This window comes from Chelon labrosus (assembly GCF_963514085.1).
Source record: "Chelon labrosus genome assembly, chromosome: 15".
Classification (NCBI taxonomy): Eukaryota; Metazoa; Chordata; class Actinopteri; order Mugiliformes; family Mugilidae; genus Chelon; species Chelon labrosus.
In genome coordinates this window covers 20,749,332-20,760,640 of record NC_140348.1, presented here as the reverse complement: position 1 = coordinate 20,760,640, position 11,309 = coordinate 20,749,332, and the positions used below count along the sequence as shown (strand labels likewise).

Here is an 11,309-nt window from a genome sequence, read left to right as displayed (position 1 = left end):
AACATTCTTCCATTGTCTCCTAAGGTGTTGACCTGGCCTCCGAATTCACTCGATCCCAAACTGATCAAGTATCCACAGAGGCCCCTCCCCTCAAAGCCCCCCCACTAACAACATCCTGTTGCCAGACACCACAGGACACCCTCAGAAGGCCCATGTCCATTCTCTTGATGAGTCACAACTGTTTTGGAGGCACAAGGGAGACCTACACAATATTAGGAAGGTGGTCATAATGTTATGCCTGATCAGTGTACAGAATTGGATATGTTTTTTTTTTTTAATCATGGTTTAGTAATGCTCATTAAAGGACTGGTGTGGGAAATAGGCTCAAGCCAAACACACGTATACCGCACATCGGACATTGCTTCTGCACCTAAAAACGTTTCTATGTACGTCTTTCTGTCGCTTACCTACTACCTACTACTACTTCCGATATCCACTCCAGCTATCTATAGATCACTTCTAGGTATTTAATTATTAAATCTTTAACCGTTTATCCTCCACTTGACGGCTTTTAGCACCGTTAGCCAGGGATGCACCGTAAAGACGTTTAAGCTGAGAGAGGAGAGAGGCCCTACAGTGTATAAACAATACTCCTCAAGCTCCTCTAGGCTCCTCTAGGCGCCCCCCCCCCCCCCCTTTATATTCACCCTATGACACATGTTGCTAGTTTGGACCTTTAGACTGTATATAAATATGGACAAAGCGTCGCCACTTCCTTCCATTGGCCAAACTGACGCTATTTTCCTGGGGATACGGGAAAATATCTTGCTGGTTTGGAGCCAGAGTCTGATCAGTACAATCCGAGAGTGGAGCCACACTTGAACATGCATCAACATTATATTAGCTACCTGAAATGACAGAAACTATCCTTGAAAAAAATGTATTTAACCTGTATTTTATTGTTTTAGTTTGGCCCAAGTCCCATCCACTAACATGGAGGGGGTGGAGCTTATGACCTATACTGCAGCCAGCCACCAGGGGGAGCTCTACTTGCTTTGGCTTCACTTTAGAGGAGCAGTTCAATCTTTATACAGTCTATGGCTTGGGCTGATGTAATCCATTACTTTCTTCATGTGTGTTACTAACTTTACTTTTAGCTAATGATTTCCATGTATTCCTAACTTTTAGTATTTATCTCTAGCTCTACCAACACACGTGGTGTTCAGGTGTTAGAGCTGAGCTCAGAGGAGCTGCTCCACAGCCTCTCCCTGTAATCCCTGGCAGCAGCAGAAGTACCCCCGGCTGGGAATCATCTACTCCTGTCAATGATATTCCCATAACATGACAATATGGACAATATGGCAGCTAATTACATCACAACACATCGAACGCAACCACACACACACACACACACGCCCTCCACCCGGTAAAGCTGGCAAGGTCTTCGTCACTGTTACATAACCCATCTGCTGCCGGCCCTGCTGCAGGGTGCTGAGGATCACCTTCCAATCGGGACTGCCAGCTCCCTCAGCAGTAACGCTTGGCTTGCACCACCGCAAACCGTACCATCAGCTCTAATTGCCTGTTAAGTCTGTGCCTACAACAACTACGCAAACGTCAAATTTCCATGTTAGTCCCAAAAATACGAACCATTGCTAATATTGACTTTGAGGCCAAGTCGGTGGGTGCTGCTGCTGCCAGATGATCCAGCGGCACGTCAGCGGAGGCCGCAGAGCAGATGCTGGCGCAGCGGCGCGTCTGACGCAGATCGCAGCTGGCAGCTCTTTCTGCAGCCAGCCTGACAGGTTACATCAGTTGTACAAGCAGAAATAAAAACAAGCCAAAGACAAGCCTTCTGTGTATTTTCACTTTGAAATGACCTGAAGATGCTTTGGAGTTGGAAACACGTATCTTTGCCAGAGAGTTTTTATTAAAAACCTTGATTCAAGTGCCAGAATGTGGAGCTCACGCAGAGCGAGTCTATAACGCATCCCCTCTGATCTACCAACGAACTCATGAACTTTGAATGTACTTCAGCTACTTTGGCCTTTAGAGTCCAACTTCACTTCATCCTAATAAATATTTATTAGCAAACATTATTAAAGAGTCGGAAACAAATGCACATGCCAGATTTATTTTATTTGCCATCCACAGAGAGCTTCACTTCTTTTTCTTTAAGTTTGAACGTATCCTCTCCTATAGCGTTAAAACCCTTCACACACCTCTTTCCGAGCAGAAAAATCCTCCACATATGCACTCTCAGAAATCCACTGACAGATTTATCCTTTACTGTAATCTGACTCCACGTGGATAGAGCGTCATCATCTCAGAAAGACAAAGCGTATAATCCCTGAAACAGGGCTAAAGCATATTTTTTTGTGCTATTAAATATGAAAACAACATGGAGGCTTATCCTGGCTGTGAAAACAACAGTGAAGGAATGAAAGATGTTTTAAATATTAGATAATGAATGACAAAGAAAACCAATCTCATCCTTGAAAGGCTGTTTATTTTTCAATTTATTTTTTTGTTCATGCTAGTGGATGTATGAATAAAACATGAAAGGATTGAACATAGTTACACCGTTAAATATTGATTGATTTTTCGATGAGAACAGCCTCAGGATGACAAGACAAACGCAAGGGAGGCTCACATGGCAAAAAAACTAAATGAATCAACAGGGGCTTTGGCTTTGTTTGCACGTTAATTAAAAAAAATAATGCAGCAGCAGCACTTGTCCTCAGGAACAAATTAATATCACGTACTCATACACGAGGAATGCCTGCTGGTGTCTCGCTGAGACACAGTCAAATAAAGAGAGCTGCTTCGAGGACCGGGCGGTCTTTGACTTGGGGAGTATTTACCGAACAATCCTCCCGCTGTGTTCCATCTCACAATCAATTATTCAGCATGCAATCCATTTTGAGGCCGTGTGAGAAAGAAAGAAAAATGAATTGTGTGCATAAATGCATGCATGCGACACACTAACCCTTGCAGCAGCCCGGGATGCACCTCAGCTTAGGTCGAACGGGAGGCGTGTGTAGATCCACTTAACGGTCCGGGCTGCGTAAACTGTACACGAGGTGACGTGCATGAAACTTGCCGTCAGCAAAAACGCGCACAAAAGACTGCGGGCGTTTTCCCTTCCAGCATTAGGCCGAAGGTTTTAAACACTCTTGTAGTGTTGCTAAAATGTCTGGCAGAATAGCATTTCTGTTCTCCTTAGACACCTGAGTGGAAAAAAGAAACAAGTAAAAACAATTAAGAACACAATTAAATAGGCATAACATTATGACCACCTTCCTAATAGTGTGTAGGTCTCCCTTGTGCCTCCAACTCATCAGAGAATGGACATGGACCTTCTGATGATGTCTTGAGGTGTCTGGGTGTGGGCCCTTGGGTTCTATGGGTTGAGGGGAGGGACCTCTGTGGATCATCCCACAGATACTTGATCAGTTTGGGATCTAGTGAATTTGGAGGCCAGGTCAACACCTTGTGCTGTTCTTCATGTTTTTTTAGTTGTTCCTAAACCGTTTTTGTGTGTGTGCCTGTGTCAGGCTGCATCCTGCTGGGGATGGCTGCTGCCATCAAGGAGTGTCATTGCTATGGGGTGGTGGTGCCTGGTCTGGTCTAGGTGGGTGCTACATGTCTAAGTAACATCTACACGAATGAATGCCAGGTCCAAAAGTTTCCCAGAAGGACATTGCACTGTCACAAGATGGTCAATGTTATCTACTTCTACTGTCAGTGGTCATAATGTTACGCCTGACCGGTGTATGTCACATATAAAAAAAAAAAAGAGTCCAGTCTCCAGGATTAATTACCAGTTCCCTCAAACCAAAAGCCTCTCTTGTCTTGACCTAGTTTAACTATTGGTTTTATTGATCACTCAGTTTCTGAATAAAGGTTATGAACCTCGGTGGCGGTGACTCCTGGCTGCGCGTGACTCGTCCTAATGCTGTCTTCACACTACAAGCAAAGTGCCCCAAAAGCGGTCAGCTGCACCGGCCACGTCACTGAAGCTTTTGAACAGAGTTGAAGCAAGCTCAACTTTGATATGTCTCATGTGACAGTTTGCCGTTGCTCTTTTGCCACAGCTTAACTCCTGACGCTTTAAGCCTTGATTTAACTCAAAGTGGTGAGTTATATGAGTGAGTTACATGGTTGTGAACATGTTTATTCCTGCTGTAAATCTGGACATTTTAACATGGAAGTCCATGAGGATTTACTCACTACTGGAACCAGCATCAAGTGGACATTTGAGGAACTGCAGGATTGGTGTTTTTCACACTTCAGTGCCTGCTTGGTTTGAACAACACCACATCACCCCAATCCTGCCGTCTCTTCACTGGCGCTCACGTCAATTTAGAACTGATTTTAAGATCACTTATGAAACATATCTGTGTCTGGCTCCAAGCTACGTGACAAAAAGGTTGACCCTGTATGAGCCTGCTCACAGCCTTAGACATTCAGAAGGACCAGTGCCTTATGGCTGTTACAGAGCGGAGGCTTAAATCTAAATGTGACAGTGCTGTTGTCGTCAGTGCCCCTCGGCTTTGGAATGACCTTCCCAGTAGATAAGGTTTGCAGAAGCACTGACTTCTAAAAACCCATTTCTGTAGACTCTTTTATTATATCCTTACCAGTTCCTTTTATTCACTGTATCCAGAATATTTGCTATATATCATTTCATACACTATATTTCTATATGAATCTTCTCTTCACTGTATTTTTTTCTCTCCTCAACATTTGTCAACTTTAAACTTCACTGGCTCTGTGCTGTTACACTGTCTTCTCACAAACCGTTAGGCAATCATTACAGAGATAAATAACATGAGACCCGTGACAAATGCCTAGTCCTGCATCATCTAAGCTTCCCCGACTACACTGTCCATTTTGAGATTATTGAACCCTAATCTCTGACCTACTGGTTCGTTGTAAGTAAAATCACCAGTCAGATGTTTTCAGTAACTGCTCGTACTGCTTCTTAGATATAATAACTACCCCAGCGTGAGGAGTATTTTGCATGACAATGTCCATAACTGAGTCTTCCGTGATGAATCATTTTGACATCTGAGACCACCCTTTGTTGTTGAATCAGTCACGCATGATTTACAGTTAATCCTGCTGTAGGAGAGGGATAATGCAGGGCATACCCCCTCTGTGTTGCTGAGCAGACTGACAGCCCTCCTAAGAGTAAACACTGTCCGATAGCTATTGTGTGACTTAAAAGCCCCTAAACTGACCTAAATCTCTCTTTCTCCCCCCACTCTGAGAGTGTGTCAGTGCTCATACTCACAGTGAAGACCTTGACGTCTCTCCTGCTCCGTACCTCTTCGACCAGAGCCAGCGGTTTCCCCTTGGGGATGGGGATGGTGCCCAGGATTGTGCAGGTAGAGCTACCTAAAGTCTGTCTCACCGCCCTGATGAACGACTGGCTGAACAGCTCCATTTTCCCAATCTCGTCAATGACGAACACCTTCCTGCCGCTCCCATCTGCTGACCCGATCTGGAGAGGTAATATATAGGCATTAAGCTCATGTAATGCACCAATATAAGCTTGATGTTGTCACAAACCAGAGAAAATCAGTGAATCCTCACATTTTTAAAGCCATAAACAACAGTATTGACTCTCCCAATCAACTGGTTGATCATCGGACTGATAATTAAACACTAAAATCTACTTTAGATGTTTAGTTTGCATAGGAAAGCGAACACAGGACTAAAGCTCATCGTGTCAATGTCTCATATAAGCAAATCACGCAGCCTCACAGAAGATTACATGCAAAAGCCGATCTACTGTGATCACTGAGACGTTTCAAGTGAGATGAAAGTGGGATATGTGCCGCCAAGGCGCAGACACCTTCCTTTACATGTGTAGGCGTCACTCCAGGCTCACTTTACATGCCGGATTAATCACGGTCAGTGACAGCCAGACGGCACCGTGAACACTAAAAACGTCACTGTGGAATTTATGTGTTTGCAAGCTTCCAATTATTCCATCAATTCTGAAAAATCAAAGGTTTGATGATTTGTAAGTGGGGAGAAACGGGGACTGTTTTATGCCTCTGTGATCTATTTTAGACGGCGGCCGTCTTACGTTTCTGAAGAGGGGGAGAGCCAGGTTTTCAAACGAGGGCAAGTCAACCACGTACTGTCCAACCGTGTACTCCCTTCTGCCGTGAGACACGCCAGCGCCGTCCCTGCGAGTTCAAATGAAGAGTGGGTGAGCCAAAACAAAGTGAGAAAACAGAGCAGGTAGTGTGGTTTGGACAGGGTGACAACCCCGCTACCTGATTCTGGACAGGTGGCCCCGCTCTCCTGTCACTGTGACGACATCAAAGCCCACTCTCCTGCCTCCCTCTCTGACCTCCTCTGTGTAAAACCCTTCAACTCCCACTCCTGACGATACTAAGGCCTCACAGGCTTTCTGGACTAGGGTGGTTTTCCCCACACCTGTACAGAAAAAAAAATGAGACTTTCAGACAACTGCAATGTCATAATTTTAAGCCAGATTACATCAGTTTACTGTAATAACACGCTTAAATGTCTTTATTTCTTCATTAACACTCTCTGCCAGACTGCTACACAACCTAATAGGCGGTATGTGAACAGGAATGACTGATTAGGAAAATCCTGTTTAAAGTTAAACAACACATTTTAATTTTCTGAATGACTTAATCATTGCTATATTATCAAAACACATAGCTTAGCTAAGCTAACTTCCATTAAAGGAAATAACGTCAACATTTAACGCTTCTTTCTTGAGACTCTGGTGTCAAGATAGGTGCATTTACGAAGGCTTTAACTTCATCTGCACTCTGAGTTAACTGTTACCTGGAGGTCCTGTCAGAAAAACGTGTTTGAACATTGTCGTTTACACCATCCGACATGCTGCGGCAGCGCTTCCGTACACATCGAGACCACGCATGCGCGGTAAGTAGCTGACTTCATTGTGTTATATTTTAAGTCATTTCTCCCTGATTCTGTTTATTTGAGAACTTTAAAATACTAATGAGGAATATCTTAATTTATATTTTAATTTTTCTTTGTAGGAAAATCGCCAATTAAATTGCTTATTTCGTTTTAATATGGGAAACAACGACTGAGAATAAGAATTAGCAGCACAAAGATCAGTATTTGTTTTACAGGATAAAGGAGCAATTTAAAATGTTATCAAGGGTATCAAGAGGGAAAATCTCACCATGCTGAATGTAAAGATTACATTGCTGGACTAATTTCCAATACACAACTCTAAGCATGACATTAAACTTTTACCTGTATGTTATCTAATTTTTCCCATGGGATAAATATAAAATAAATCTATCTATCTATCCATCCCTTCCTTGTCACTGTATAATAAAGCTGTCAAAGTTGCGGTGTAGTAAATGTAAAGCTGTAATTAAACGTAAATATTGCCAAGTGCCGTTGTACAGTTGTACTATGCAAAACACACCACGCCCTTTATAACAGGGACGACACAGCTGTCCGTTTAGCCGTGTTTTGCTAATCAAATAATATCCTGTACAAAATGCAAAGTAGCAGGTGGCCTTTAAAGAAAACAGCCTGGAATCAGGGGTGGCTCTAAAAGCTCCGGAGATTTTCAGTGACAAAGTTACTGGAAACGAGGGCTTGTAAGTGATGTGATTTGCATGAACAGTGCAGAGAGAGATTTTATCTAGTAGATTAGCAAAAACTGAACGGAAAATGGTCAAAATATTTCCATAAAAAATGTCTTTATTAAAAAAAATACATAAGCAAAACAAGTTACTCATTTACAAGTTGTCCCATTTGCTAAAGTGTATAGTACTCATGTTTCACTTGGTTATAGAAATATGGTAATACCATAATGTGAATTATGTTTTTACATAGTGTAACCGGGGAGTTTGTTGGCCACGAGCTGAGAGATGTGCTGATACTCCTTCCTGAAATCCAGAGATCCGAGCTCATCCTCCAGTTCCTCTGCCTCCTGCGGTTCGAAGGAGGACACTGACTCCGTAGAAAATACTCGAACGGGTCCGCTGTTCTCGGCCGACTCACTCCTCTGACCTCTTGATGATATCAAACTCTCAGCGCCGGGGCTCTGTTCCACTCTGCTACTCGTGGTCATCTGCTTTCTGGAGCACACCGTTTGTAAAGAAGCTGACTGGTCTCTGTCGCCGTCGTCGTCGTCGTCGGAGGAGGAAAAGCTGAGGGCCGAGATGTGAGCGCGAGGTCGGATGACGTGCGTGCCCCTGAGAGCACGCTGTGGAGAGCTGGGGGCTTTGACGGGCACAGGGAGGACAGCTGCTCTCCTCAGGACGCCTTCAGATGCCGAGTCGGAGGTGCAGAAGTCGAAAACAACAGGAGACTTTGGCGTCTTGGCCCTAGAGGGCTCGGGGCTACTCACAGGGTCAGGGGAGTAGGCATCACTGGGTTCAAGGCTGTTAAAGTCATCAGCGTAGTCTACTTCTTCATTTCGTTCCCCACTGGAGTCTGAAAATGAAGACTTTGGGCTGCTGCGTCTGCTGCTTCCCCAAGATTCAATTTTCTCTCCAACCCTGTCAGATCCAGACTGTGATTGATCTGATTCAGTGTGAAGCTTGTTCTTGTCTTCGCTTTGGGGAAAACTTTCACTATCCACACTGGGGACGTGAATAAATTTCAAGTCTCTTCGAGAGGGGGAGTGTTTTTCTGAAACGTCTCTGTTATGTCTACCACGAACTTTCCCATGCTGGAGTTTCTGTTTTAGTGTGACCGCTTGTTGTGACGCGGGGCCCGCTGTCACCCTTTGTATGGCAGTCTCAATATTTTCGTCGAGATTAGAGCCCTGATTGTATGCTGATTTTCTTTTGCTGGACTTCAGAGTTTTATTTCCTAACTTTGTCTTTCCTTTCACCATATTTGACTGCGTTTCCTTCTGTATCAAATCCACGCATTCACGGTGCTTTACCAGTTTGAGAGAAGAAAGTTGCTTCAGCCTTAGATTAAATGTTTTAGTTGTTCCATATACAAGCTCCTTCCTGGGAGATTTACAAGAGATTTTACTCCTAATTAAAGCTTCTTTCCCTTTTACAGATGCTGGCCTTACTATAGGCGTAGAGCAATTTCTGGGGGGGTGTATATGTTTCAAATGGGGACTAGTCCCCTGTCTATTTTGGGATTTATTTTGTGCCTTGTTCCCGCCCCCAGCTGAAGGCTCTGTGGAAGCAGGTCTGTAAATCCGAGCTAAACTGGGATGAACGGTCAAGGACTGGTTTGGGTTCGGCCCACTCAACTGTGACAGCTCAACAAGAAGAGCATTTAGTAGAGGCATCTGTTGTAAAGCTTCCCCGAGGACATTTCTAGTCACTCCTCTTGTCTTCTGGTCGTCTGACATTTCTGCATTGTGTCCCTCTTTCGAGTGCACTACCGGAGACCTTCGACCTCCCGCTTCCTTTTCATCTGCCTCATCCTCGGAACATGATTCCTCAAATGTGAAAGCTTCTGAGTCAAAATTCAATAATTTGCAATCGCCTTCTTCAGTTTTGCTTTTTTCTTCCGCAGAATTGCTGTAGTAAAGATGTGGGGGACAGAATGCCGTTAAATCCTCCTGAAAATAGTTTTCGGTCTGGCTTGTCGGCCCGTGCTCAGCAGCAACACATTCAGCATCACCATCCCGCTTATCCTCGCTTAACAAGATTTCTGCATTTGCCGGTCTGCTGCTTTGGATGTCTCTGCTAAAGTTCGACTTGTCTGTTGTTGGTAAATAGACATCTACAGAAACATCCCCGAGAGGCAATGACTCTGTAGATTTGTTTCTCTCCTTCACGCATTCTTGTTCCTGTTGTCCTCCAGACACACTTGTGCTTTCAAGGCCTCTCCTCTCCGTGATGTGTGGCAGTAAACTCGCTCCCAGACACAGCAGTTTATAACTCAGGGACATTGTTCCAATTTTCTCCCCCTTGAGGTTAGATATACCAACAACCCCCCTCTCCCTGTGCGAAGAGGGACAAGAGACACCGCGTTCAGACACATCCTGTCTGATTGTGTCCATCGCTTTAGCCAGTGATATCAGAGAGGAGCCAACCAATCTGGGGGTCTCCTCCTTCACATCCAGCACCATAGCATAGAGAGGAGTGTTGGAGAGATGGATGTGCAGCGAGTTCAGGTTCATTTTGAAGAAACAAGACTTGCCTCTGTTGAAGGTGTACTCTCCCGGCCCGTGTCTTTCTTTCTGTTCGGGCTGATAAATTAGCAGAGTTGGAAAATCCAGTAGCCGTACCCCAAGAGCCAGCTCGTCGGAAACCTTACAACGTTTCTCGATCCGAATATATTCCACCAGGAGCTCAAATGAAAACAGAGTCTCTGGGTTGTCGGTGTTTTGTTGTGCTGACATCCTGAAAAAAAGCTGTTTGGCCACAAAAACAGCTTAAGCGGCCAACTAGCAAGCTGTTAGCTAATCCGAAAACTCGAGCTTTTAGCTTCCACCGGCTCCATGGAAACACAAAGCCGTCGCGGGTATTTTACGTCACACGGTGACGTAAAATGTATATGTTAAATATAGTTTAATAGGTCAGATCATACAGTCTGTGGGTCAGATCCGTGTTTTAAGTTATTTTTTTAATCATAATCGATCTGTATTTTGTGTCAGATGTATAAAAAATAAAAAATATTTTATTATTCAGAATTAATTATCAGAATCAATAGCTAGCTTATTAAATAAGTCACCAAAGTTCATGAAAAAACATATATTTAATTATAATTTATTCACTTATTTATTTATACATTTTATTTTTTTATACTTTTGTCACTGTCTTTTGTTTATATTCATATTGTCTAACTACTGTGACTTAAAAATACCAAAACTATACAATGGGATCTAAATAAATAAATTAAAATAGCAAACAAAAAGTAGTTTCATATACACTAACTTGCCAGTTCATTAGGTACAGTGGTGAAAGTAAATATCCTCTAATATAACGCTCTGACACTCTTGTTATGGCTTGTTTTTTTTTTAACTCTAATATTCCACCCCCTCCTCATCCACACACATCTACGCAGGACTGCCCCACTAAGGACCCAGACTGTGCAATATTTTAATCTTTTATTTATCTTTTTGTACAAACGCTTTTATATGTATATGCATTCTGTTTTTGTATATATTGTTCCTGCTGTACTCTGAGCCACTGCACTGAAATTTGATTTTGATGTAAATCTAAATGACAAATTAAGTCTATCTAAGTTTTGTATGTCTGTTTCAAAAAAAACTCTCTCGTCTTATGAATAAGAGTATTAATCTTCATTCAGCTGGTTTGATGCAGGACTGCTATATTAGATAGATAGATAGATAGATAGATAGATAGATAGATAGATAGATAGACAGATAGATAGATAGATAGATAGATAGA

General features: G+C 43.2%; 2 protein-coding genes across 2 annotated transcripts; both read right to left on the bottom strand.

Moving 5' to 3' along the window:
- Nucleotides 1-2,060: 2,060 nt before the first annotated feature.
- On the bottom strand, nt 2,061-6,854 carry ntpcr (nucleoside-triphosphatase, cancer-related). The gene is made up of 5 exons (XM_084561485.1): nt 6,778-6,854; nt 6,234-6,396; nt 6,041-6,143; nt 5,240-5,449; nt 2,061-3,170 (listed from the first exon to the last, which is right to left on the bottom strand). Exons 1-5 carry the CDS (start codon nt 6,809-6,811, stop codon nt 3,093-3,095), a joined length of 588 nt encoding a protein of 195 aa, XP_084417611.1. The 5' UTR covers nt 6,812-6,854; the 3' UTR covers nt 2,061-3,092.
- A 900-nt stretch (nt 6,855-7,754) lies between these two features.
- On the bottom strand, nt 7,755-10,437 carry map10 (microtubule associated protein 10). The gene has a single exon (XM_084561356.1). The coding sequence runs from the start codon at nt 10,295-10,297 to the stop codon at nt 7,805-7,807; it is 2,493 nt and encodes an 830-aa protein (XP_084417482.1). The 5' UTR covers nt 10,298-10,437; the 3' UTR covers nt 7,755-7,804.
- Nucleotides 10,438-11,309: the final 872 nt, after the last annotated feature.

What these genes read in the sequence shown, in the direction of transcription:
- ntpcr (XM_084561485.1), bottom strand. Translation starts at nt 6,811, where the DNA reads ATGTTCAAACACGTTTTTCTGACAGGACCTCCAG. An exon ending in TTTTCTGACAGGACCTCCAG is followed by an intron (nt 6,397 to 6,777) that starts GTAACAGTTAAC and finishes TTTTCTGTACAG; the next exon opens with GTGTGGGGAAAACCACCCTA. An exon ending in GAGACGTCAAGGTCTTCACT is followed by an intron (nt 3,171 to 5,239) that starts GTGAGTATGAGC and finishes TTTTCCACTCAG; the next exon opens with GTGTCTAAGGAGAACAGAAA.
- map10 (XM_084561356.1), bottom strand. Translation starts at nt 10,297, where the DNA reads ATGTCAGCACAACAAAACACCGACAACCCAGAGACTCTGTTTTCATTT.